Source organism: Epinephelus moara, chromosome 18 (genome assembly GCF_006386435.1).
Source record: "Epinephelus moara isolate mb chromosome 18, YSFRI_EMoa_1.0, whole genome shotgun sequence".
NCBI lineage: Eukaryota > Metazoa > Chordata > Actinopteri > Perciformes > Serranidae > Epinephelus > Epinephelus moara.
Window position 1 is genome coordinate 28,481,554 of NC_065523.1, and position 27,735 is coordinate 28,509,288.

The following is a 27,735-nucleotide window of genomic DNA, read 5'->3' on the forward strand; positions in this document are numbered from 1 at the left end:
GGTGGAAAACCGCATTGGCCTTTTAGGTGGAAGCCCACAATTATAATAACAGGTTTCCTCATACATTAATGTCAATATATTTAAGGGACTGTTCGTTATTTATAAGAGGGGAGGGGTGGTGTAAAAAGGGGGAGGCATATTAAATCATTTTTAAGCAGTGGGGAGGGACTTATGTTGTTTATTTTGGCTAAGGGGAGAGGCATACAGCTTTAAATGGCTGTATTTTGTATTTATTTTAGCACAGATTTTTAAAGAAAACATGCCTCTATCCAAACCTGCTGACCATAAACTGTGAAAACAGGAATCATCATTGGATTTGTAAATTTCAGAAATCCTTGAACAGATTATGTGGGAGGAATGCTTCACTCAGAAAAAAACCCCAAGACAAATCAAAGCTTAAAATAGTGATATTTCATCAAAATTCTACATGTTTCATGTAAAATTTTGCAAAAATAAAATTTGCAACAATTTGCACCAACTAACCAGCATACCAAACAAGAGTAAAAAAGCCATAGCTTTTTCCAACTCCAGGATTTGATCTTCAACTTTCAAATTTAAATCATCCAAGAGGAAGTTTTTAAAATCTAACAACTGACATATGGTGGAGGGAGGTTGATATATTTTCCTCTAGTTAGTCAGTCAGTCAGTCAGTCAATATTTGTAACTTCGTGGGAAGGTAAAAAAAAAAATAAAAAAAATAAATAAATAGATCAAACATAAAAATATATAAAATATAAGGCTGCATAATACATATCCTCCTGAGACCCTGTGTCCTCATATGAGGACATCACATTTTGGGTCTACCTGACCTTATACTTAATTCTGCTGTCCTCGTTTGTGGACACTTTTGTTGTGCCACCACAATACACTAATCCATGTAAAAACAAAATGCCAAGTCAGCCTGCAGCCAATCCCGACACTAAAGTGGACAAGGTCCAAAACCTGATCACTTTTTAGGGTTAAACTTGTTTATTCATGATTAATGAAGTTTGTAGTTTAATATGGCAACAAATCTGACCAATTTTAGCAACAGTAACAAGCTAAGATAGTCTTGATTAGGAAGTACTCATTTGAGGACATTGGGACTTAATTATCATTGACAATGTATAGTTTTTTATACTTATCAGGTCATACTGATCCCAACTAGCAAGGAGAAATTAAAAATGCACAAAGGTTCGGGTCTCAGGAGGATATATTATTGTTTATTGTCAACAATAATAATTGTATAATGTTTTTCATTACATAACAGTGCTATACACCAAAGTCCTTATACATGTAAACAAAGAGTTAAGTTTATTTACTTTATTAATCCCCCTGAGGGGAAATTCAATGTTTTCACTCTTGCTTGTCAATTACACACAGGTCCGAAAGACACACACATGCACAAACAGGACCTATACATGCACAAAGTGGAGAGATGTCAGAGTGAGGGGGGCTGCCGTTGGTCAGGCGCCCTGAGCGGTTGGGGGGTTCGGTGCCTTGCTCAAGGGCACCTCGGCAGTGCCCAGGAGGTGAACTGTTCTATAGCATAACGTCATGACGTCAGTTGGTGGTATACAGGGGTGGATAATCACAAACAAATGAATAAAATGAGTATTTGATCATAAAGTCTATTATTCTTGTCTCAACAGGCAGCATGCAACATATTTCGGCACGCCCACTCGTGGCTGCTGCTGCATGTTTATTTTGCAGATTGCGCTTGTTTCGCTGTAACATTGGAGCTGACCAGGCGGTGCCTATAGCCAACTGACGCGACTCCGCCCGAGCAAGTCACCCTGGGAAGCATATCTAACGCACCTGTATTACCGTAGTTTGGCACGCGCATTTACGCTCGGTGCTGAGACCAAATCCGCGCTCGCGCACGAAATCCATTTACACTCCGGTAGTAGAGAGGGCCCTGATCGAGTCGCTTTGCTCCGTCAATCAAACAATCCGTTCGGTTAAAGCTCCGGACAAACGTTAATCCGTGCTGAGAGCGTCGGTGGTCCCTCGGTGAAACACAGTGACAGAGCAGGAGCGGTTTGGAGAGGAAGAATGGCGGATTCGAGCAGCACTGCAGCAGCGGTCGGGGCCGCAGGCTCCAACTGCGCTTCTGCTGCCGGGGCGCCTCTCCCGGTTGCGCAGGATGGAGCGCCCGCAGCTGTGGGAGCCAAGCCCGCGTGCGAGTCCGTGAAGGGCCAGATGTTTGATGTTGGCCCCCGCTACACGAACCTGTCTTACATCGGGGAGGGGGCGTACGGAATGGTTTGGTGAGTTGTGCTTGTCGTCTCTGTCGGGCCACCGTAGTGTCTAAATCAAAAGTGCTAGCTAACATAAGCTGTTTGTTAGCAAATTCCGTTAGCCAGCTAACCATAGCTGCTGTATTCAACAAGCGTTGCCCAGTAAATGTGACTGCGGTGTTGATGTGTGTGTTTAAACTGCTGCCCAACATTCAGACATTGTTAAACCTGAAGGCAGCTCATGTTGTGGTTAGCAGGTTAGCTGACTGGTTACAGGCGTGGCTATGAGCTTTACAGGAAACAAGATTGGGAGTGATTGCGCAGGACGTAGTCTGCTATCCGACGAGAAATCTTTTGCAGACTGCATTCGACCGCAAATGTGAGCTAGTTATCGCTACATCCATGTCATACGTCCTGCAACAGTCTCACAACCACCTTGATCTCTGCTTAAATTCTGATTGTTAGCCTGCAGCAAAGCTGCTGCAGAGGATGCGAGTGGGATTTATCAGTTTAAGCGAGGCCTTTCCTCGTATTATCGCTGTGTGAGATCTACAGCCCTGTGTGGACATGTTAAGCAACCCTGTTGCACTTGACATCAATGCCAAGTCATCGCAATCGAGGGTGAACTGTGAACAGAATCAGATGTGACAGCACTGCGTGTCAGTGCAAAGTGGACGGTAGCATGAGAGCTGGGCCCACACAGACATTTCAACAAGACACGCCGTGTGGATCACTGTCATCTCCAAACAGAAGTGTGTCAGCACTGTGTTATTTTGTCACTGTCACCACGGGGCATGTGATTCCACTTTTGCAGCATTTGGTGTTTGTAAACATTGGCAACACCCTCTGGTTTGTACAGTGAAAGAAAACCAATTATAGTTTAACCTTATGATTTACACTAACTTCAAAACTGCGTCTTGATTATTATCCAGGTGTAGAGATGTGATTTTAACCAACATACAGTGCTGTTTGTTCATGTCACAGTATTCCAGCCACGGCAGACAGCACACAGGCATGTGAATTTACTCAGTTTATGCAGTGTGTTGTGCAATAAGAAAAAAAAACGCCTTTACTAACAGGGAAGATGTGATGTAACCGTTGTTCCTGATGAGGCTGAGTGTCTGTGTAAAAACTGAGCTTGGATGATTTTTTTCCCCCCATGCAAAGGGACAGTGAATTCAAGGGTCCCAGAAATGCACCATTCACGGCTGCTCTCAGCCTCCATCTACTCCACACCTACACCACACTGACACTGCACCTACACTCAGGCATACACCTACAGTACTTCACAACAAATCACAGCAAAAAGATGTGTGCATCTTGGCAGTGGAGACAGTCTGCAACGCCCTTTTGGAGCTTAGTATTAGCCCAGTTTCTGATAACGTCATTGTGCGTGAATTGTACAGTCAGTGTGTAATATGAGACCTGTTTTGTGCTTCTTCTTTCCCCATCCACCCTACCCAGCTCTGCTATGGACAACGTGACAAGCCAGCGTGTAGCCATCAAGAAAATCAGCCCATTTGAGCACCAGACGTACTGCCAGCGCACACTGAGGGAAATCAAGATCCTGCTGCGTTTCCACCATGAGAATATCATCGGCATCAACGACATTCTCAGGGCACGGCACATTGACAACATGAGGGATGTGTATCCTTTAATGCTTTACAGGAGGGGCCATGCATCTGTCACTTACTCCCCAAATTAAGATTGAATCAAACCTGAAAGTTGAAAGCATTATTTTTATTTATGTAGTGCTGCACTTACTATAAGTGTAACACTCAGAAGGTGTTAATTAAAACATCCAGTTATTTTGCCTTCAACAACCTGCAACACAACAGTGTACAGTGACTTCTGAGGAGCAACAGCTCTGCTTTTTCATTTCAAGTGTGTGGGAGATTTCTGTCGTGAGTACACCTGACTTAGAAATGATCGAGGCAATGTGTCAGCGTGGTGAGGTTACAGCAAACAAATAAACAAGGAGATAATAATCCAGCTTCCAGTCCTCATACTCAAGCCTTACTGTAGAGCCCCAAGATTGGTTTGAGCAGGAGTTCAGTGGAACAGTTAATAAGGAGCAAAACTGAGACAGTTGTGGCTTTTGTGGCTGGACAAGCTACTGTTTCGGCTATATATGAAATATAAACGGTAACAAAATTGTTTTGAGGTGCTGGGTGTAACTGATAATTACTTTAAATTACAGTTTGTACATTGATTTTTTTATTCATTTGTCCAATAGCATTGTCTAATAGATGCTGGAACCAAAGTGATTGCAAAATACATTAAAAGTCATTTAGATGATTTTACCATTAAGAAATACAATAAGCACTGTTGTCCAGGCACAAATTAAATTAAAGGAGCAGTGTGTAGGATTTAGTGACATCTAGTGGTGAGGATTGCAGGTTGCAAGCAGCTGAAACGTCTCCCGTGTAAAGCCTGAACTCCTGGTAAGGATTCCTTTAGTGTTCGCCATTCATGATTGTTTTACCGGGCGCCGAATTATCGATAGAGGTCTCTTAGTCTCCAACACAAACAAAAACAAGTAATTTAAACCAGTAAAATTTGTTTGTTTGGTTGCTAACTACAGAGGCCAATGCAAAGACGCAAATGGCCCTATCTAGAACCAGTATTTAGTTTGTCTCTTCTGGGCTACTGTAGAAACAAGGGCGTGTAACATGGTGGACTCTGTGGACGAGGCCCTGCTCCCTATATAGACATAAACAGCTCATTCTAAGGTAACAAATACAACAATTCTTATTTTCAGGTGATTACACACAAAAAGAAAATATACTTATTATATTATTTTTAATTTCTGCCAATATATCCCCCTAAATCCTACACACTGGGGCTTTAACTCTCCAAACATTTAGTCTCAGCTTTACCCAGTCAAGCTGTTAATTTAACACAATCTAAAACTGATCAGTTGAGTATTTTGACAAGTTTCAACGTGTCTGCTGTTAGAATTTACCTGCATTTTTCAGGTCAGTTCTTGCAGACTTTCTGAGTGATAGTAGTGATTTGCAGAGCAGTTAGCAGTGGACTGTGGCCCTGCTGGTCAGTGAGTTGCTGCTACTCCATCAGTTTTTCTGTGAAAAGCTGCTTTGTCCACTTAAAACAGTGGAAAAGAAAATGCATGATGTCCATGTATTATTTAGGCCTGGTTTTCTTGCGATCTCTTTAGTTGCTGCACTTTTTGTATTGGGTTGTTGACTGAATCCTGATCAAGGGATGGCACCAACTCCGAAAAGCTCCAAATAAGCTCTGGTTCTTGAGCTGGTTCTATTCAGGATTCTTTGAACCTTGGTGCTATCTAGTGAACCAGCCTGCCCTCGTTTCTACCAGATTTGAGTTGAACCATTGTAATCATCGCAGGGCGTTCTGCAACTGAAGTAAACAGTTGTAGCAAGATGGTGGTTCACACTGATTACCTGCACGGTTTTGTTCTGTTTTTACAGATTCTTGTTTTTATCCGAAAAACAAGCATGAACCCACTAATGAGCCCAATGCATGCTCTTTTTTTCTCTATTGTTTCCTTCTCTATCCTCTCTTTCCAACCTGTAGAATATGACATGGCCACTGATGTCATCATGGTTGACACTTCAGGGTCAAGACAACAGATGAGAAACAGCTATTTTGGGTCAGTCTGCTCTGAACGGTTCAAAATTAGGTGTGTGAACCAGAATGAAGCCTATTTCGTGTTGGTGGAAAAGGGGTGGTTCTGATCTGTATGCAGCTCAGCTGGCAGGAAGAGCGTTGCGCAATAGAGTGACTTATATTAGACAGCTGTGCAAGTGGCTCTGTGAGGCTGTATTTGGGTACAGTGACGCTAAGATATTACAATTCTCTGGGAATCATGAATGTTGGTACCAAGGTTTGTACCAGTCCATGCAATAGCTGTTTAAATATTTAAGTCAGGATCAAAGTGGTGGACCAACTGACTGTCATTGCCATTGCCATTCCCACAGCTATGCCACTAGCTTAGCTAAAGAAACGTATGCTCTAATAGTATTGCAAAAGCCTGCAGAAGAATATTTCTCACTGGTCGTGCAGCCGTTTTAGACCCTCTGTACAACTAGGGCACTTTTGACTGTCTGTATCAGATGTGTTAATGATTGGATAACTCTCAAATGATTCGCTACATACTTTAGCTGCTAGTTGTTGTTGTGTCACAGTTGTTTAATGTTAAGATTTGAGGAACAAAGTTGTTGCACCACAGTTATTGCGCCTAATTGACCAAGCTGACCAAGTCTCAGTTTTCCCTACAAGACTCTAGAAAACATGACAGAGAAGTCATTGCACCCTGAAGCTGAAGGTCGAACCACATGAAATTTGAAAAGGGCAAATGTAATATCAAATACAGTCCAGCAGCTCCCGCTTTGATTTTATTCATAAACTTCTGTTGCTGAATAATTTACAACACATTAGAAATCACTCTCAGAGTCGTCCTTATGTTTCTCCTGGTGTCAGCGGATGCTTTCTGCCCTGCCGTTGTCCTCCTTGACCTGTCCATCCTTCCAGCTACATCGTGCAGACTCTGATGGAGACGGACCTGTACAAGCTGCTGAAGAGCCAGAGGCTGAGCAACGACCACGTGTGCTACTTCCTCTACCAGATCCTGCGAGGCCTCAAGTACATTCACTCAGCCAACGTGTTGCACCGTGACCTCAAGCCCTCCAACCTGCTCATCAACACCACCTGCGACCTCAAGGTCAGCACACACACACAAATCATCATCACTGGTATTAACTAGAGTACTGTATCTACTTTTAATTTTTCTCAGGCAGCAGAAAAAAGACAAATTTAGATTTTTTTAATGTTATTTTAGGTTATGGTGGGGTTTGCACATAAACCTACAGGAAAACTACACATGCATGTTTTTGCTTTCATATGGAGTTACGTGGAAATCCTGCATTTATCTGTGGTAAACTTAGTATAGATGTTAAACATTCCCTGTGATACAAAAATAGTAGCTGGTACACTTCATGTTTTGGGGACAGAAGTTAAAATGAGGATATTCTCCCACACTCAGATGGTGCATTCAAGCCAAATGCTTATTTTCAGTTATCTAAAAAAATGTCTTACACAAGAATCCAATGTCTATTTAAACATTGGTACCACTTGCAAGTTACAGCGTTCACCAAGATTGAGGAAGCATCCTAGGAATGTTGGATATGGGTGATGAATTGACCTGAGCCCTTTCTTGCTTGTCTTGGCTGTTCACTGTGCAGTAAATGGTTCACTTTAAAAATGTAAGCACTGAATCAACTTTGATACTTGCAGATACTCAACATTAACTTACTCACAGTTGGATTGTGATGCTGTTAAAAAAACTCTTGAGGCGTTTCCCTTTCCTGATTCTGCTTTGTTCTCAAATGGGTATGTTTGTTATTTTTGCAGCTAAGTAGCCCAACGTGAGGTGGAATAAGTGAAATACTTCTGGAGTGTATTAATTAGGATCAAAACAATCTTTTTTTTAAGTATATTTATTGTCCAGTTAGGTATTAGTACCTTAGAATAATAGACCAAAGGCGTCTTTCCCTAACACAATACAGCTGCAGGATGGTTTCAGGTTTATACTTGTATTTTGAGTTTCTATCAGTACATTTTTACCTGCTTTAATGGTCAAAGCACACTTTATTTTCCTCAGGCCATCTGTGCTGGAACACCTGTATTCACCCACTGTCTGAACAGTCATTTTAGTACCTGTCTGTGTAAGCCCCCCTCCCGAAAAAGCCCACTCCGCTCTGATTGGTCAGCGTTTCCGGATCTTGCGCATTTCACCGTCACAGCAGCTGGGGAATGACCGTAATGAAAAATAGTGGCACTCTACCAAAAAAAAAAATCACCAATAAAAACCTCTAAACACAACCAAACATGCTCCAGCAGGAATCTGAAATCAGGGAGAAATTAACAACATCAGCAACCAAGATTACCTGACGTTAGTGTGTGGCTACATGCAGCCGTGTACTTGCAGCTGGAGTGTGTGTGTGTGTGTGTACAGCAGCACTTTCTCCCATGACAAATGACCAATAAAACCTTCTTAGTACAAGCGGACTTGTTCCAGCAGGAATATGATCTGAAATTCGAGAGAAATTAACAACATTAGCAACCAAGATGACCTGTTTCCTTGACGCTATAGCAGGCAGCTTCATGTAGCAGTGTCATGATCTGATGTCACCTTGTCTCAAAGGTAGAAAAAAATGTTGGAAGCAGAGTATTCAGAGCGATCTGAAACTTTAGGGTTTTGCTCACAGGGATTATTTGAAATTTAAGCCACATTTATTAATAATAATAATAATTTACAGCCACTGCTTTTTATGTTTGTGAAGATGCATCTACAGACTGTTATGCTAAATGGTAGTGCTCTAGGCCCAATCAAATCATTGATTGCTAAAATGCATTCCGGAAAATAGGAAACCGCAACTTAAAATCAAAGTGCACAGCAAACAAGTTGAAAGAAAGCTTGTCTTAAGCATCGCAGATTAATGATGATTCATTTCCTTCACTCTGTTTCCGCAGTGATTCGCTAGTGGTGGTCTTTTTACCAGAACCTAAAACAAGCCACTATAAACACATTGATATGAGCCATCAGGGTTCTCTTCGCTCTTTGCCGGGTTGTACAGCTTCAGAGTACACTTGTGAACTCTTAGCAGCACAGCCATCAATCCCTGGATTAGTTGATCATGTGGGAGGAGTGGAGAACAAAGGCAGCACATGTTGCAGCTACTTACTGATACATTCCTCTACAGGATAAAAAAAATAAATAAACCCTCATTACTGCAGCTGTTTGTTACATCTGTGACTCTGTATCACTGATGTTACGTAGAAGGGTACATCGCAGATTTGCAACCATTTTTGTATCATAACAGTGTGGGTAGTATGTCTAAATGAAGTGTTGTAAACTTCCTCCATTTCACCAGTGCCTAGATATCCCCTCCCCACCAGATGAAACATTTTGCACCGCTCGTGCCGCCACCACAGACTCAAAGAGTATAGAAGTGGATCAAAAGACTGACCCACCTCTATCTCTCTCTCAAACTCAGACCAAACTCCGATCAAACAGGCCACCATTTCAAATGGATGCATTTCCATTACATCACCTACCAGCGGGAGCTTTTATTGGTCTGGTGCGGCGCTGTGCATTCTGGTCATTGTAGGTTTTCTACCTCTTGGGCAAAAGCAAATGCCACAGTCCTTTTCCCTCTGTTTTCTCTGTCTTTTTCTCTCTCATGTAGCACCAATTTCAAAAGTATTCGCCTCTGTCTACTGTATAGAAAGCCTAGTTTTTATTAAAAGATCATCTTTCCAGCAGCAAAATATTCTTTATTGCGTTTATTCATAATGTAATACTAAAGTAGATTTAAAATAATTGATCCACTCAGTTAACAAAGGCAAATAAATAGGAAACCGATATTATGATTCCTCCCCTCTACTGGAATACTGCCTGCCCCACATTTCCTGCAATCTGGTATTTTAATTACACACAAACATAATGTAGAAGTTCAGGCCTTAAGATTAGAAAGTAAAGTAGGAGCAATAAAGCTTCAGAGAGGCATAACAATGGGAACTGGTAGAGCTGTATCTGAAGTGGATTCTCCAGTTGAAGGAAAATCTTAGCTCAGCTTTACCTACTCTCATATTCTTAATGCGTGTGGGGCTTGACTGATATAAATATAATGTTTCTGACGTCTGATTTTTTGTGTCATCTTCAGATCTGTGACTTTGGCCTGGCACGTATAGCCGATCCCGAGCACGACCACACAGGTTTCTTGACTGAGTACGTGGCTACACGTTGGTACAGGGCTCCAGAAATCATGCTCAACTCTAAGGTAAGTATGTGTGTGTTTGTGTGAGTAACTGATGTGGATTCTGTATTGGACTGGATGGTTTGTTAGGCTCCGATCAGACAGAGTACTTTTTGCAGCTACAGAGCTGCAACCTTAAAACTTGCATGAAAAATGGACAGGCGAAGGTCACTTGGGGACTGGACAGAGAGAAATGGAGATCCATTCTGCCTCGTCTGGATGATGGTTGGTTCAAGGCTTATATTAGAGTGAGTAGGTGACAGTTTGACAATCTGCTGTCAATCGTTGGGTCCAATTATGGTTGGTAAGATGTTAGAAATTAGCTGAAGCTACAGTTTGTCCTGATTTGTCTTGCAGCTTGCCTCAGGCGATGATAAAAGTGAGCTAACGTTAGTTTAACATAGACCATGTACGCTGCCACTTGTTGTCATCGCCACTACTCGCAATTCATCTGACTGGACATTGGGGGGAAAAAAGGCAGATGACATAGAGCTCTTTTTTGTTCTGAGCTGAAGTTTTTCTACTGGAGGCATTCAGGGTGCTCCTGCAAAACACGTGAGGCACCAAAAATGGAAAAATACGAGGTGTTCAGCAGTGCAAAAGCAGTGAGCAAAATGCTTCACTCTCATTTTTAAAACCATCACAAAAAGCCGCCCAGGCTGCTAAAAAGCTCTTTGTCTGATCAGGGCCTTGGTTTGTTTACTGTATGTACAATATGTTCGTTTGTGTCTCAGGGCTACTCCAAGTCCATTGACATCTGGTCAGTGGGCTGCATCCTGGCTGAGATGTTGTCCAACAGGCCCATCTTTCCTGGGAAACACTACTTGGACCAGCTCAACCACATACTGGGTGAGTTTTCACTCATTTCTACAAGATGTTAACACTATGAAGCAGGGCTGCAGGAATAAAATAGACAATAAGTTAAACAGATTTTAATGCGTGTTCAGCTCTTTACTCAGACTTTCACAGTACCTGTGCTTCTGCCACATCGTCTTTTCTATATCCAAAATATTGCCAGACAGCAATTATTTTTTTAGGCACCAGTTCCTCTCTGGCATTTACAGTTTTTAGTTCAATGGTGTTCATTATGTCTTTAGTTTCTGATAATGACTTTAGTTGTTCTTTTATCTCAGACGTGTTAGGATATCACATACCTTGACATGATTCGGTGGAAACTTCGGCCTTCCTCAGATGTGTCACTTGGTGGTGGGTGTGACGCATCTTTATCAGCTGCCAAAACTGGTCACGCCTCCCTAATATCAGCTGATTTGACAGATCAGCTGATAAAGACGCATCACAACCACCACCAAGTGATACTTCTGAGGAAGGCGTAAGTTTCCACCAAAACATGTCAAGGTATGTAACATCCTAACACATGTCTGAGATAAAAGAACAACTAAAGTCATTATTTACAGTTTTTGTCTGTGCTCACAATACATTGTGCCGCCCTACTGTGAAGTCACTTACAGCACTTAATCAGTCATTTTTATTTGCAAGATGATCAGTCACATTTGCATTCACTCTGATTTTCTCGTGTTTTTCCTTGGTCTTTGTTTGCTCAGTTATTCTTAAGATAATTTACCAATTCAAACAGCTTGTGCTAGTGATGTGAAGGTAAGGGTTTTTTAAAAACCTGCACCATCCCAGCCTATTATGACCAGAAAACTTATGCGTTAAACCCCCAAACCTGACCCAAAAACCAGAGCTGAAAGTTTCTGGTAAATGACCATCGCTAGTAACAACTTACTCGCTGTTGGCTATATTCTGTGGCGTAAGGTAAGGTAAAACTTTAATGTCCTTGAGGGGTAATTTGAGATACAGACAGTAATCATGAGTACAACAAAAGAGACAGTCTTACAATCCGTAAGACACAGGATCCAGTCACTGTTAGGGGTGAATCATGGATATTAAATCATGCCTGCATTTCCAGTAAATGAGGCGACAGGCTAACCACCGCACCACCTGTTCCACCTAAGATTTGAATATGTCAGACTATAACAGAAACCTGCGATATTTTCTAACAAGCTTACCCAAACTCTGCGGTTTGTGGGTCGACCTTTGCATCACTAGGATGAGCTTTTTAACATTTTTGGTATTCTTAGCTCAGGTAACTCAACTTTTTGAGATCTGAACTTACAGTTTCAAGTAATGAGTGAGATGTGATTGATCTGAATCTGGGATGAGCAGCACTTGTTTTGGGGACATTTTTTTGTGCGGTCGGGGGGCAACAACCTAATACATGGCTGGCAAGTTATCAAGACAAAATACAGAGAAAAACAAAAACAATAATAAATGAATTTAAATGAGGAGAGAGGGAAAGAGACAAACACACAAACAAAAATAAAAATTGCGAGGAGTTAAAAGGCAGCATTCGCTAGTAAGCTTTATAGGGGTCCCAAATCCTTGAGAACAGGTCAGTTTTACCCTTAAGTGACTATCTGATCTTCTCTAAGCTCAAAGACATCAATAGGTCTCTAACCCAGTGTCTTAATGGGGGAGTGTCAGGGGATTTCCAGTTTAGCAAAATAACCCTTCTTGCAGTACATGTTGCTGGGGCTACTGCCCCATGCTGGGATTCAGACAGTGGTGAGCTCACTGGTAAAACTCCAAATAGAGCAATACATGGAGAGGGTTGGATATTTATGTTATGTTTATCAGAGTGACATTTTAATATCTATTCCCACAGTTTAGCCACTGAGGGGCAGGCCCAAAATGTATGGTATAAGGATGCAGATTCAAACTTGCATCTAATGCAGGTTGGGTCAAAATTAGGTGCAGTCAGACTCTCCCCTCCCATATCTGTACTCCAGGCTCCCCTCACTCCCAACATCGAAGGGGTCTGAAGTGCAATAAGATTACTATAAATATTTGAAGTCGCACTTCTCGAAAGTTCCGTCATTTGAACAGTTGAACAGTGGGCGGAGGTTTAGTTAATCTTTTTTTTTTAATGGGTTTTTGGTTAGACATCTGAAATAAGGTCTGTGGTGAACACAAGCTTTAGAGACTTTAACGTTTTCTTCTACGACATAAAATAACGTCAGTAAATTCCCCAGTTGTGAATTCTGAAGCCTGTCTAAAAAAGGCAGTTGCTAACAGGTGTTTTAATGAGTCTACAGAAAATCATCACATCAAACACAGCTTTGCGACCGTAGTGCAGATTGTTTAAAGCCTAGCGTTAGCTTTTTACTTCTAGCTATTGCATCTACACTTCAATAATCCTGGTGGTGTTCATTTGTAAAGATTATCTTGCGGAATAAAATGTTTAAGTATCAAACATTTGTTTGCCACAGAACGGCGACGGTAACTTCTGTGTCGACCAACAAAAATCCTTGCATCCCTGTGTAAAACAACCACATGAAGGCTCCATACTCCAAACCAGGATGGCAAACTTAATTACTTCTTTCAACCGTAACAAAAGCAGCGCATACCATATCCACTCCTTTGTTCTGACCTTTCACAACAAAAGGCCTAGTCTTGTACACTTTGTCTGCCAGAGGGAACTTCAAATTCACTAAAAAATATAAAATAGCTTACAGTTGCTTCGACTATACAACAGCTTACCTCACACAGTCTGCTAGACGTTTCTTTGGGTCAATACGATCCCGGTAGTTGTCGCTGCTTGCCAATCTGTTTGCATCAGAACCTTTTATTGAATGAGTGTCACAACTGTTGTATAGCAGCTGTCGGTTTGCGTAGTTTTGATATTCTCCTGAGAACGAGACCCGGTACTCAATGAGATTACATGTTTAAATAAATGTTAGATAAAATAAAATGTTTGTCATTTATTAGTCACACCCCCAGTGAGCAAAGGCCTCAACAGCCACACCCTGTTCCTGACATAGGCTATCAGTTGAGTAGCCATATTGACACATATTCCCTCGCTCTCCTCTGTGTGCAGGCATCCTTGGCTCTCCATCTCCAGATGATCTGAACTGCATTATCAACATGAAGGCGAGGAACTACCTGCAGTCTCTGCCTCATAAAAACAGGATCCCCTGGGAAACTCTCTACAAGGCAGACTCCAAAGGTATGGCAGCGCTACGTGTTACTCATTTGTAAATTTAGAATGTCAGGGAAGAAAATAAGATGTTTAAATTTAGAATAACAAAACCTACATACTAATCTGGGAAGTAGGAGGAGAAGCTGCTCTGTATGGCCCGTAATTGGCAGCAGATGCCGCTGTGTGGTCACACTAACAAACATACTGGCGACTGTTCATTGTTTTTGTTTTTTTTCAGTGACCAGTCAATAGAACCATTGTACAAGTTATGGTCTCCTGTAGCTGACACTAAACAGTCATTCTGCCTCCTATAGACCTGAAGAACATTTATATAACAGGCTTTTAATGTGTAATTATCCTTTTGTCAGATCATCTGTACAAAGCTGTTGTGTGGACTTTCTCTGTTTAAATTCACAATAAGCATGAAGGAGCCAGTAAAGTTTGGTGCTTAAAACTAGAACACTGAATGAAGGGATAATAAATATCACGTTACAGAATTGTCATAACATTAATATTTATCAACTAACTTTGATTTGTATATTAAAATGTGTGTTTTTCTTTTAAGATCCAGCTATACAGTGATGGAAAAATAAGTAAATAATTATATAAATATTTTTTCTTTTATATATCTTTAGTAGTTTTAGTATCACTGACAGTGAAATGAAATGAATACCGCTGTAAGGAAAAGAAACTGCACAGCCTGGTTGATTGAACTAACTGGAGCTCTTGATGAATCTGACGCAGCTCTGGACCTGCTGGGCCGCATGTTGACCTTTAACCCCATGAAGCGCATCAGCGTTGAGGAGGCCCTGGCTCATCCTTACCTGGAGCAGTACTACGATCCCACAGATGAGGTATTTCAAGTTTTAAGAACAGTGCCTTCTCCGTCTATCAATATTAAAACTAGGGATGCACCGATTGTGAAATTTGGGGCCGATACTGATGTTTAGGGTAACAATCTGGCCAATTGCCAGTGGGTTGTTTTTTGTTTTTTGTTATTTATTCCCCCTTTTTTGCCAGGGAAGCAAAGAAATTGAACTGTTTTTAAAGTCACTCAGCCCTTCATTACACTACCTTTTGAATCAGCACAAATTAAACCACACACATTCATGAAAAAACCTTTAAAATAACGTTCTTCCACATTAGAACAAGTAGGCCTATTTATTTTAAATAACTGCTTTAAAAGCCTATTTACTGTATGTAATTTATGTTAAGTCCCTCTCAGATATCTATCTTATGTTGCTGTGCATCAACTTATTGCTCCTTTAAACAACTGTATAGAGAATAGGATCATGACTAGAGTAGTAGAGATCAGCGCAAAGCATTGTGGGACTTTAAGACACGGTAGTTACGGTAGAGATCAAGTACTTTCGGACAGCTCAGTTGAGTTTATATTTTATCCAGTTTGAAAACACAGTGAAATGTTAAACGTTTACTGCATTATCAGAGGCCATAACTGTTCTCTGCCCGACCTGTAAATCATCAACCTGAACCTGAACTGTAAACCTGCAAACCGGAGCTGAAAGTTTCTGGCAATGACCATTTATAATATCAACCTACTTGCTGTTGGTTATATTGTATGTCATTTCTAGAAAATATCACAATAGTAAATGTTAATTTTTTTTAATTTAAATGTAAAAACTTAAGAAGATGGCAAGTACTCAGCCATCTTTTAAGTGATTAAGTCTTAAGTATGATCTCTAGCGCACAGCTGACCGGTACAGTGCTTTGTTTACTTGACATTACAGAAGTGCAGTCTGGACATTATGACCAGAGAGAGATTTAAATATCTCAGATTTTAATTGATTTTTCTGTTCAAAAGATGAATAACATAAAGCCCGAGTGCAGCAGCGCCGATGATAAAGCTACTTGTTTGCTAAAGCTTACCCAAACCACCTGACCGCATCACTAGTTGTTACAGATTGGTACTGTTTATTTCCTTTTAACATGGCACAGTAGCGCTTCTTTGCATCCTTGTGCAGCTTAAATAGAATGATCAACTTCTCTTGTAGGGAATGTTGCACTTGCTCTTTGACTGATCTACTCTTGTTTTTGTTTTTTTGTCTCTATTGAGGAGGCACATCTATAAGTATGGATGCTACTATCCAGAATGCAATGTGCCATGATGTCATTGCCTTTTCTCTATTTATTCAAGTTTCTCGTCAAAAGCTAAATTTTACAAAAATACATTTGAACCCATCATAAGAACGTTAAATTTCCCTTCCCCGAACACTTATTTTCACTAAATAGAGCCTGAATGCATCATAATGTAACTCAATGGAGCCTTCATTAGCTGTTAGCAGTTGCTTAAGATAACTAGGTCTCCTGCTGATGTCAACATGGACTTGGTGTTCACAGTCTAGCTTTATCAGGGAAAGAATAGGGTGTGTCTCCTGAGGTGTTGTCAGTGAGTTTATTGCGTTCTTTTCTCCCGACAGCATCCCAAGGAAGGTCTCTGTTTGTCCCAAACATGTTTTATATTGTCCCCGGGATGATGGGATGCTGTTAGTTTTGAGCCTTGTTTTTTTTTACTACGCAAAATTGATGTGACACAACAGAAAAACATCAGCCGCTGCCATCGGTTGATGTCATCATATTTGCTGATAGGGTGATTGCAGTCAACAAGGTGAATATCAGTGCATCCCTAAAATTTAAAACTGCACTGCTCTCTTCAGAGGAATTTGCACAAACGTAACAACAACATGAAAAAAAGGTTTGTTTTGAGTTTTTCACAAATGTTGGGGGCAGAAGGGCTCATTCATTCAAACATGTTCTTTAACCATGAGCCAAGACTTAATTGTTTTCCTGCTTTGTGCTGGGAAGCCTCTTAGCTGTGTTTGGAATGCAGAAGGTATTACGTTCGCTCCGTGGTTCAGCTCGAGAGGTTAAAGAATGTAATCGCATCTCAGCTTACGTTAGCATTAACTGAATCCTAGTACTGGACTGTAGAAGTTAAAGCGGTGGATTTCTTCACTGGTTTTTCCAGTTTTTAAACGTAGCTGTTAAAACACTTTACAGCAAACTTTGTGAAAATTACAGCTTCCATTGAACTGTGTTTAACCTCTAACACTCCACCCCCAACATCCAGGCCTACCATAAACTTGCAGAGCCAGGGGATCTTTAGGGGCAGAAAGCAGGTCAACAGTATATGCCACATAAAAATGGTATACGTCATGTGAAAGCTGGGAACCTGAAGATAAATTTGAGATGCAGCTCAGCACTGTGTTGAGTTTTTCAAGTCATAGATGTGTGTTTTGGTTAGGTGTCTATCCAGATTTTCCACCACTTAAGAATGGATAAAAAATTGTCAAAAATCCTCCAAAATACCACTTTAAGACAACAAGACCTTATATAACACCTCAGAAAAATCCATGCTGTGATATAGTTTGAGAAACTGAAGCCATTCAGAGATATCTGTAAAAACTCTTTTTTTCTGTGATTGGATAGCAAGCAATTCTGTTCTTGAAACTGCTGCGAAACCCTCTTATTGTCACTATAAGCATGAAAGCCAAGCATCCTTTGAATGCCTGAGGTCTCCAGTTTATGGTTGTAAAGTTTCACGAGGCTGTGATTATTCTAGAGGTCAGAGTAGTTCATTCCATACCGTGATGTCTGTCTCAAAGAAATGGTCTCATTACAATGAAATGACTACTGTGTGGAAAAACATCACCATACATGAATAAAATTGGGCTTATTAAATCCATAAGAGTCTAAACTTTCCAATACCCCATTTATGCAATTCCAAGACTGTTTGGGAACCTAGGTATGCAGAAATATTTAAATACAATAGGCGGAAATAACACATTTATGCTGCATGAAAAAAAGTTGCTTGGTTTTTGCCCAAAACTGCATGGTTATGTCCGAAAAGGGAGACCTGTAGGTACCATTTTCATTCAGATATCTTGAGGTGAGAGGTCAAGGGACCCCTGTAAAAACGACCATGCTACCATCCCCATTTGGTAGCATAAGTAAAGCCTGACTCGTATAAAACGTGCAACTGCCTCTTATGAGTTTAATAACAGTGTTCAGCATGTTGCAACAACACACTTCTCAGTTTTACTTTATTTTTTGAAGTAGATTTTAAGGAAATGGCCCTCCAGCTTTAGTTGAATCTTTACAATGTGTGTGTTTGTGTGTGTAGCCGGTAGCAGAGGAGCCCTTCACCTTCACCATGGAACTGGATGACCTTCCCAAGGAGAAGCTGAAGGAACTGATCTTTGAGGAAACGGCTCGTTTCCAGGAAACCTACCAGGGCTCCTGAGACACACAGGTATGTGAAGAAGGCCAGTTACCACACACACAGTCACAGCAACACAACATTCTGCTGGTATAGGTCGCAAAATGAATACATGAAATATATTTTAGAAGATATTCCTAGTGTGAGTGTCAAACCTCACATCATCAGACTGAACAACAGTGGCTAAAGCACATTAAGTTTCCATCTTTATGTCCTAAGTATTTGTCCATCACACGCCTACCCGATACCTCAGGGTCAGGCTCAGTTCCTCGCCTCTCCTTGTGCTCCCCCTGATGATGCAGCTACATACCATGCTAGTTTTCCTGGTTTAAATTCTTAGTTTATCTGAATAATAAGAGGCTAAATTATGTCTTTTGTGCCATTGTTTGTCCCATTCATGCGTTATAAACTATTTTGGGGTGATGATTGGTGTCGTATATAAGCACCTCTTGCAGTGACGGAAACACACAGGTGAGGCTGAAAAGAAATTGATGCAAATCAGCAACATGTTCTGGTAAAGAGAACGGCAACATCAGTCAAAAGTGGACCACCCTACTTTGTTTCACCCCATGTTGTTTTTATACTTTATGAGCTCTGAATAGAATTTGCTGTGATTTGAGACCACTAGATGTCAGTGGAGCAAATGCCATTCATGCATTCATTCAGACACACCAGACCTCAACTGTCCCTGTCACACAGTTGAAAGATTATGCTAGCTGTGCATACATGGCACCTAGACTCAGCAGAAACATGGAACTACCTTTTCTGTTAATTATATTAACTTAAATTTACATTAAGGGAAATAAAGGTTGCACAGTAGGTTCATCAAAAAATGTTGAAATGGAAAGGCTTTTTGTTATGAAGACAAAGTTCTACAGAGCAGTAGCTCAGTCCATAGGGACTTGGGTTGGGAACCGGAAGGTCGTCTGTTCAAGTCCCCGTCCGGACCAAAATATGGAGCGTGGGCTGGTAGCTGGAGAGGTGCCAGTTCACCTCCTGAGCACTGCAGAGGTGCCCCTGAGCAAGGCACCAAACCCCCCAACTGCTCGGAGCGCCTGTCATGGGCAGCCCACTCTGACATCTCTCCACTTAGTGCATGTATAGGTCCAGTTTGTGCATGTGTGTGTTCGGACCTGTGTGTAATTGACAACAGAGTGAAAAATTGAATTTCCCCTCGGGGATTAATAAAGTATATAAAATTAAAAATTAAATCCGCAGTTACAGAGTGACATTGTCCAGTGAACAGTCCTAATGTCCTGCTGCTATCAGCATGCATCATTTTCAGCGTCAGTGTTTCATGTCTTGTGAGAGAATTGATCTGAAAAGTGGACTCTGGAAATGTTTAAGTGTTAAGGAATTGCTTTATATATCTATAAATTCAGGCTCTGTCACTAACTGTCATTCCAGTTAGTGTTTGTCAGCAGGATGTAGGAGGCATGTGAATGCATTTCAATGTCAATAAATGTACAGATTATTATTTTTTGGACATGAAACAAATTGAGATTGACATTTTATTTCAAATACTAAGGTAATGTTTGCAGGGTCATCTCTAAAATATCAACTTGGAATTAAAATAAAAATTTAGGGCAACTTGGAGACTTAAATTTGACTATTATTCCTGTCAGCTGTGATAACATTTCACTCTTTAATAAGAATACAATCCAAAGCAGGAAGCCCAAAAACAACCGATCTGTAAAGAGACGTTATGTCGGTTGGATCCATTCTGGTGTTTATTTAATCATGTTGATCATCATCATCTCACTCACAACCTTACAACTATTTATTTCCAAGTTTAAGCAAAGATGACCATTTAATTTAGTACCCAAGTTAACTTTCTATTGTTCATGATAGATTTAGCAGAGATACCTGTTGGTACAAATGTCTTTGGCTGTAGTTTTCTGTAGGTCTTCAATGCATTATGTCACTGTAGTAAACATTTTGGGTGTGTTCTGTTACGTTATATCTTAACAAATGGTGAGCAGGTGAGTCATAGGGTTGCAACAGTATGAGATTTCCACGGTATGATAACCATCTCAGAAAATATTGCAATTTCAGAATTGATCTTATCAGTCAGAATGATTAAGGGAATGAAAATGAAAGGGTTATTTTTGGTTGAACAAACGTTTTATTACTGCAATTGAGAGTTGAAACCACTTGTTGATAGAAGTATGTGTAAAAAGTCTCCCCTTTGACAAGACATAAAATTAAGGAAAGATTCTCTGTCTAGTTGTGGGTTTTTTTTCTTTTTTCAGTATTGTAGATAAGCAAATGTACACGGTGCAATAACTGCATATAATCAGCTTTTATATCAGGGTATACCTTGAAACCAGTATATTGCTGCAACCTTACTTACAACCTTATTTGGACCACTATTGAGCGAAGGTGCTGCAGCCAGCAGGGATGAAACAGGCTGCAGTGTAAACACTAGTGGCATGTTTGCACTGTCAGTGTACATCCTCTTAAAGTGTTTGTTTTTGCTACTGACAGGCTCAGATTGTTATTAGTGTCTGACAACATTATGGAAAGGATCGGTACTGAGAAAGACCTTTCTGTTAAAGAGTAAGATCTGTTTTGTTTCACCAGAAACAGCCCCAGAGAGGCATTTGCCAAATCAACCAGGCTCCACTTAAAAAAAAAACAGTAATTTTGGTGTGTACAGAGCCAGCATATTTTCACATCTAACCCTATGCATCTAACAGGGTGTATTAAGGGTTTATTTCAACCAAGTTAATTACGTTGGTGATTGTTGGAGCAGTGAAAAGACAAACCAAATGGTTTTTGTGAGTTTTATTTTGTTTCTGTCGACTTTGAATAAAGTGTTTTACGATGATTAAATTACTGTTTATTTAAATGGAGTCTGGTTGGTTTGGAGATGGCGATTTGAGGGCTGTTTTTAATTAAACAAAAAGTATCTTACTCTTGAACAAAAATGTCTGTCTCTGGAGTGATCCTTTCCATAATGTTTTAAGACACTTAAAATAACAATCTTAGCCTATCAGTAGCAAAAACAAACACTTAAAGTGGACGTATGTTTATGGTGCAAACATGCCCCAAGTGGTTACATTGTGGCCTGTTTTGCTGCTTATTTCTGGACGAATTACTAAAATATAATAAAACATAGGAAAATAGGTCCAGGTTGTAAATAACTGGACTTACCATTTAATATTCATTAATTCAAAGTGGATCTAAATGCATTTCTTTTCCTTTCCTTTCCTTTTTCAGCCCTAAAGTGACAAAGCCACCCAGAGGCTTGGAACAAGAAGACCCCAAAACGACATGCTAAAACAAAAAGAAAAATGCATCTTCAAGAAACCAACAAAAAGAGAAAACAAGAAATGAACATTTAACTGCTTATCTTTCCATTTCTACTGCAAGAGAGCTAAGTCTAACTTTGATTTCTGTGGTTGGGTGGGGTGGTAGGGTCTGTCGTACTCATACTGTTTCAGTTTTGTCCATGTTGGACTCTCCCTCCTCTCACCTCACATTTTGTTCTCCCGTTAAAATCCTGTCTCATCCTGTCCCATCCACAGTAACACACTGTCCCCCCTCCTGTCCCGATCAAACCCCCGGTTCCTCCTCTCCTGCACCTGTCGCTGATCTGTCTGTCTGAGCTCTCCTCTCTCTGTCGCTCCCTCTCATATAAACTACTGTATTAACCAACACCATAACTCTCTTGTCTTGCTCCATGTAAATTACAACCTGAAAAAAATCGAGGGCTAAAAGAACGGGGATGCTAATCGGGTGTATGTATATACAAAAGTATAAAAGCTTTTTTTTTTTCTTTTTCTTTAAGTGTGCTCGTCGCAGTTTTTGTTTGTACACCGTTGTTTGAGTGTTTTCGGATCAGTTCAGAGTCGTATCTGTTTATATTTGCAGTTTTTTTATTTTGAACACTTGATTTTGAGCATTCAGTGTTTTTACTGGCATGTTGGCAGGTTTAAAGTTCTCTTTGTCGTTGCTCTTTCTTTTGTTTTGTTTTTTGTTTTCCGAAACAAACAAAACTGTGTATGATGTTCATATGAATGCATGCATTCCTGAAATTAACCAAAGTGGCAGAGAGATGCAGGAAACTTGGCTGGGAAGCAACTAAGGAATATCTATCGGAGTTTAATAATACACTTCTTGACCTATAACTCATAAAAGGGCAGACAAACTGAACTCCCCCTTCATTTGTGGAGAGCTGGTTATATTCATGAGGTGCGACATGATTGGAACAAACAGAAAGCAACATAATTCCTATTGAGATAACAGTGATACCTACGCCCCATTTTCCAGAACATTCATATTACTCTGTGCCACATCAAAACATTTTTTTTTTCACCTGACTTAATGTAAGTTTTGTGCAAGACGTTTTTTTCCCCCAAATTGCATGAAACAGAGAGCAAGCAGTGCCAGAATACTGATGTGAGACACTGGTATAACATCACTGTATCATCTACATTTGGCTTCACAACACCCTTTTCTGTAAAACACAACATCAAATAGCAGATCCAGTGTCAGCATCACATTCCTGTATAGAATTACATTCTCCTCTTGATCCTAAATGTCACTGGATCCTCTGTATCTAAGGCCAAGTCTGATAACACATACAGTATTCTGGAAAATGGGGCCTGATTAACATCCCATCCCACCATGCTGTTTTTGCACTGCGTTCCTATCTGCTGCCGCTTGACCCAGGACGATAGAGCTGCAATGATTAGTCGGTTAATCAATTAGTAGATCGAAAAATGTCAAACATTTGCTGGTTTCAGCTTCTGAAATGTGAGAATTTGCTGCTTTTCTTTGTCATCTGTGATCGTAAATGAAGAGTCTTTGGTTCAGGGCTGTTGGTTGGACAAAAGAAGCAAATTGAAAATGTTACTTTGGGTTTTGGGAAAGTGCGATGAGCATTTTTTGACATTTTATAGACTAAACGATTAATAATGACAATAATTGTTAACAACAATCGTGAACAGTCGTTAGTTGCAGCATTATAAAACAACAGTATGGAGTCAAACATGTGCGCAGGCCGGCGAAGACCCAGATCTAAACAAATTTACGTATTCAAAGTGGCCAGTTTATTTTTAAAAAAAAGCACTTTCCAACATCCCTTTTTACAGATAATGATCTTTCCGGCTCATTGATGTGAGTGTTGAATGTAAATGTCCTGAATATCTGGAGTCGTGTCGCTGCAGCTCGCGAAACTGTGGAGTTTTACAAGAACAGCACCTCTTTTACGACTACTGAGAAAACCATAGGTGTCGCTGATGAATGCCGCGTTCACGTCATATGGGATGGACGGCAGAGCTGAAAAGAAACAACTTGCAAGCGTCATCGAGACGGTTGTATGATTACAGAGCTGATTGCGCTGACTATAGAACACCATATCCTTTTAAAATTTTGATTTAATCACAAGGAACGACGGCTTTTGGCCAATGTGAGGCGTTCATATTTGTTCAGCTTTCGGGCACTCCCATATTAGTAAGTGCCAAGTCGTAAGTATCGCAGCTTTCAGAAAAGTTGTTGCTACAACTTGGAAGTAAACGATGTAAGATGTAAACGATACTTCAAAGACAGAAACTTTGTAATTTTGATAAAAGTTCAACACCATTTCTTCCCTTCCGATTTCTGAGCATGTAAATTTTGCTAGATTATTGATAGATAATGTTGTATTTGATCAGACCATAGACTTATTTACTCGCTGATGCAGCATGTTAGGCAGTATTGGAGGCATTTCTAAAACTATCAATTTGGTATCATTATTTTAACAACTCTAGTGTTAACTTCAATATGACGTGAATGCAGCATAATCGGCAACATAATAGTCAAACCCAGGAATGTCAGAGTGCTGTACAGTTATTCCGGCTCAGTGCACAGCCAAGCAGCTACCATCACTCCATGGTTGTACAGTGTATATATTCCCTCCCTACCCATTTTACTTCTCCTTCGCCTGCGTGCTTTCCTGTTAACATACTGGACGTTTACTCTTCAATGTGGGTGATTCAAGGCTGCATTGTTCCTCAGATGGCTTCTCATGTTTCTTTGCATGTGTATTACGTCTGTGTTTATCGTCCTCCTCTCTTTGTTCTGGATGTGACTGTACTAACTGCTCAGCTCAGTCTGCACTAATCTCTGCCTGTTGCACTGGGACCAGTAGAGAAGCCTCCTCCCTCCTCCCCACAAACAAAAAAATGGACCAACACATGCACTGGATCCTCGTTATCTCTCTCAGGGCGGGCCTGTGATGTGATGTCACTGGCCTCGCCCTCTCGCAGCAAAAATCATTGATTTTGTTTTTAAGGGCATCAAAGGCTGTTTTCTCAGAAGCCATAGCCAGCACTCTGGGATCGGTGTGAGGCTTTTTGGTGCATGTGGTGATACTCATCCTTTTGTTCAACCTCCCGACTCTCACCACGCTTTACTCAAAGGGCTGCCTCCCCCTTCCTCCTCCTCCTCCTCCTCCTCCTAGTCCTCCCTCCTCTGTCTGCTTCTCCACAGTGGGATTGGTAACTCATATCACTGACTTTGCTTCCACTGTCCTCCTCCAGAAAATAATTACCCCCGTCTCACTGGGATCACACATCATGGATGATCATACATGCAGGAAACTTGCATAACTCAATCAGCACGCCTGCACTTTGTCTTTCCCATACATGCAGGAAACTTGCATAACTCAATCAGCACGCCTGCACTTTGTCTTTCCAGCCGCTCTCTCTCCCCCTGCGAGGTTGTTTTCATCTTGTATCCTCCCTGTTCAGCTTTAAGTTTCGCCTGCGTTGTGTGTGTTCAAGCTCATGGATCGTCTGCAGTAATTTATGTCTGTGTACAAGTGTTTGTGTATCTGCTCATCAGTAAAGCCAAGACTCTTTTCGTCCTGTGTGTTCTGGGCCCTCTCCCTGCAGTTACCTGTGCTTTCACATCTGTAAGATTTTCTTTGTTTTGTATGTATTTCATATGTATATTTGGTCACCAGTCAACCAGGCCCTGCTCGCTCGTTTTTCTTTCTCTCCAACCGACCTGCCACCAGACCAAACATCTCACTGGGTAACCATGGGAACGAACCAAGAGGACCACATTTTTTTGCAATCCTCCTGACGCACTCACACACGCACGTCTTTCTGAGGAGTGTACCTGTGTGTTTGTGAAAAGTTGCACTTAAACACACCATATACATTCACACAGTATCGATGAGTCTAAAGGCCTGTCCGTCACGAGGCCTGTTTCCAGATATTGTTGTTTTTAAATGGCTGTTCTTATTATTGCTATTGTTGTTATATTGGTGAGTTGTTGTATTTCTTTCTTTCTTTTTTCTTTTTTTTTTTTTTTTTTACATAAAAGGGAGTTAAAGTTGTATCATTTTTTTTAATAATTAGGATGTTTTTATTTGTATTTTTTTTTCTTCCTTATTTCTCTTATGGGCGTGATTATTATTGGCAGTGTTTTCAGTCTTTCTGAAACCTTTTTTCTTTGATTTTCCCCTCCAGGATCTTATAAGGAATTATTTTAAAAGAAGATATAAGTAGATTGTCAAAGAGATATGAGTTATTGAGGGTTATAGTCTGTATATTCTATGGGTATTATGAATTAAACGATTAACAAAGAAACAGAATTATATACATATAATTAAATAAAATTTCCTGATACTGTTACACATGTTTGTGGATGTTTTTTTTTTTTCTTCTTGTGGTCTTTTTTCGTTCTGTGACAGACTTTGACTGTGGCTTAGATAAAAAATAATAGTTAGACTAAAGATAGACATAAAGCATGTGCATGACGTCATGAAAATGACACAAAACAACCAAAAAATTGAAAGAGAAAAAAGAAATGCAGACGATTAGAGGGATGCAAGCTGACCGCATATCAACCAAAAAATGAAACAAAACACCCAAAATGACTCAAAACAACAACAAAGTGACACAAAATGACTCAAAACAGCTACAGATTAACACATAATAGCACCAAAATGACTAGAAACAACAGTGACACAAAATGACTCAAAACAGGGACAAAGCAACAGACAAAATGACTAGGAACAATGAAAAAGTGCCACAAAATGACCACAACATGACTCAAAACAGCAACAGATTGACACAAAATAACCACGAAATGACTTGAAACAACGACAAAGTAGCACAAAATGACCACAAAGTAATGCAAAACAATCACAAAGAGACGCAGATCGACCATAAAATGACCAAATATGATGCAAAACAACCACAAAGTGAAACAGTAAAGCAAAAACAGTTATAACACATTTACTTATTCCCCCAATGTGCTCCCTCTCTATGAAACTGAACCCTAGTCTTGCCCCCAATTTGAAAGTTTCTAAACCCACAGATTTAACAGTTGCAACACTTATTGGGGGAAAATAAACCACGAGAGTGTAACAACAGAAAAACAAGAAACAAGATCTCAGCACAGTGCAAACATGTAGCTGCAGACGCTCATCAGTCAGGTTAGTTTTGCAAATGAGAATGAATGATGAGGTCCTCACTGCCAGCAGATGTCACTGATTGTTACCTCGGAAATGCTTTTCAGCAGTTGTCACTGATTGTTAACCATGAAATCATGGCTCTTAGCTCACAGACTTAAATCTCAGAGCAAAAGTAGGGCGAGGCGGGTTTATTTATATAGCACATTTCAGCAACAGGGCAATTCAAAGTGTTTTTACTTACAAAGTGCAAAGATACACATTATAAAAGGACATTTAAAAACAGTCATTGATAAGCCAAGAAAATAGAAAATGAAAAGCTAAAACAGAATAAGACAGGTATAAATACAAGAATAAAAGTTACAGTGCAGTGTAAGAAAGAAAGAAATATTCGATTTAATAAATGGTAGAGGCAAACAGAAAAGTCTTCAGCCTTGATTTTAAAAATACAGGGTTGCAGCAGACCTGCAGTTCTGTGTGAGATTGCTGCAGATATGTAGCACATAAAAACTAAATGCTGCTTCTCCATGATTAGTTTTCACTATGAGGACACAAAGCAGACTTGTCCAAGACAACAGTCCATAATGCAGCAAAAGATCAGAAATGTGTTTTGGCCCTATACCAGTCATTGCATTACCAGCAGTTGTATTTTTTAATCAGTGCTCTGACAAACAGGATGTCATTGTTAAGACCCCAAAACTGGAGTGTTGTGAACCACTTCCCTGGTCTTAGTGATGATTCAAGCAGCGTTCTGAAGCAGCTGCAGCTCAGGGTGACCTGTAAAAACACCTTTATAGCAGTAAAGTATGAATCAGTGGATAGATTTTTTCAAATCCTGCTGACCCCTCTTCCTAACTGGACATGATGCGAACAAGTGAAGATCAGATTGTTTCAGTTTTTCCCAGTAAAGTTGTCCTAACTCACTCCATGCAAATGACCTGAGTAACTTGTCACTTTCTGGAAAACCTGCTCATACTAGCTCTATTTTTGCAAAGCTTCATGTACCTTCAACCTATTTTCAGAGTCGTTTCTTAGGCTCAGTCAGGGCTCAATAGGCTGTTGTCATT

At 40.3% G+C, this 27,735-nt stretch overlaps 1 protein-coding gene across 1 annotated transcript; it reads left to right on the forward strand.

The window, feature by feature from the left end:
• The first annotated feature begins 1,812 nt into the window (after window positions 1–1,812).
• On the forward strand, window positions 1,813–24,868 carry mapk3 (mitogen-activated protein kinase 3). Its single transcript, XM_050069538.1, has 9 exons — window positions 1,813–2,249; window positions 3,684–3,866; window positions 6,735–6,924; window positions 9,929–10,045; window positions 10,756–10,870; window positions 13,920–14,048; window positions 14,766–14,875; window positions 18,163–18,291; window positions 21,481–24,868. Exons 1-8 carry the CDS (start codon window positions 2,035–2,037, stop codon window positions 18,280–18,282), a joined length of 1,179 nt encoding a protein of 392 aa, XP_049925495.1. The 5' UTR covers window positions 1,813–2,034; the 3' UTR covers window positions 18,283–18,291; window positions 21,481–24,868.
• Window positions 24,869–27,735: the final 2,867 nt, after the last annotated feature.

Coding starts and splice junctions, on each gene's coding strand:
- mapk3 (XM_050069538.1), top strand. CDS start 2,035: ATGGCGGATTCGAGCAGCACTGCAGCAGCGGTCGGGGCCGCAGGCTCC. Junction 2,250..3,683: donor GGGGCGTACGGAATGGTTTG/GTGAGTTGTGCT, acceptor CACCCTACCCAG/CTCTGCTATGGACAACGTGA. Junction 14,876..18,162: donor ACTACGATCCCACAGATGAG/GTATTTCAAGTT, acceptor TTGTGTGTGTAG/CCGGTAGCAGAGGAGCCCTT.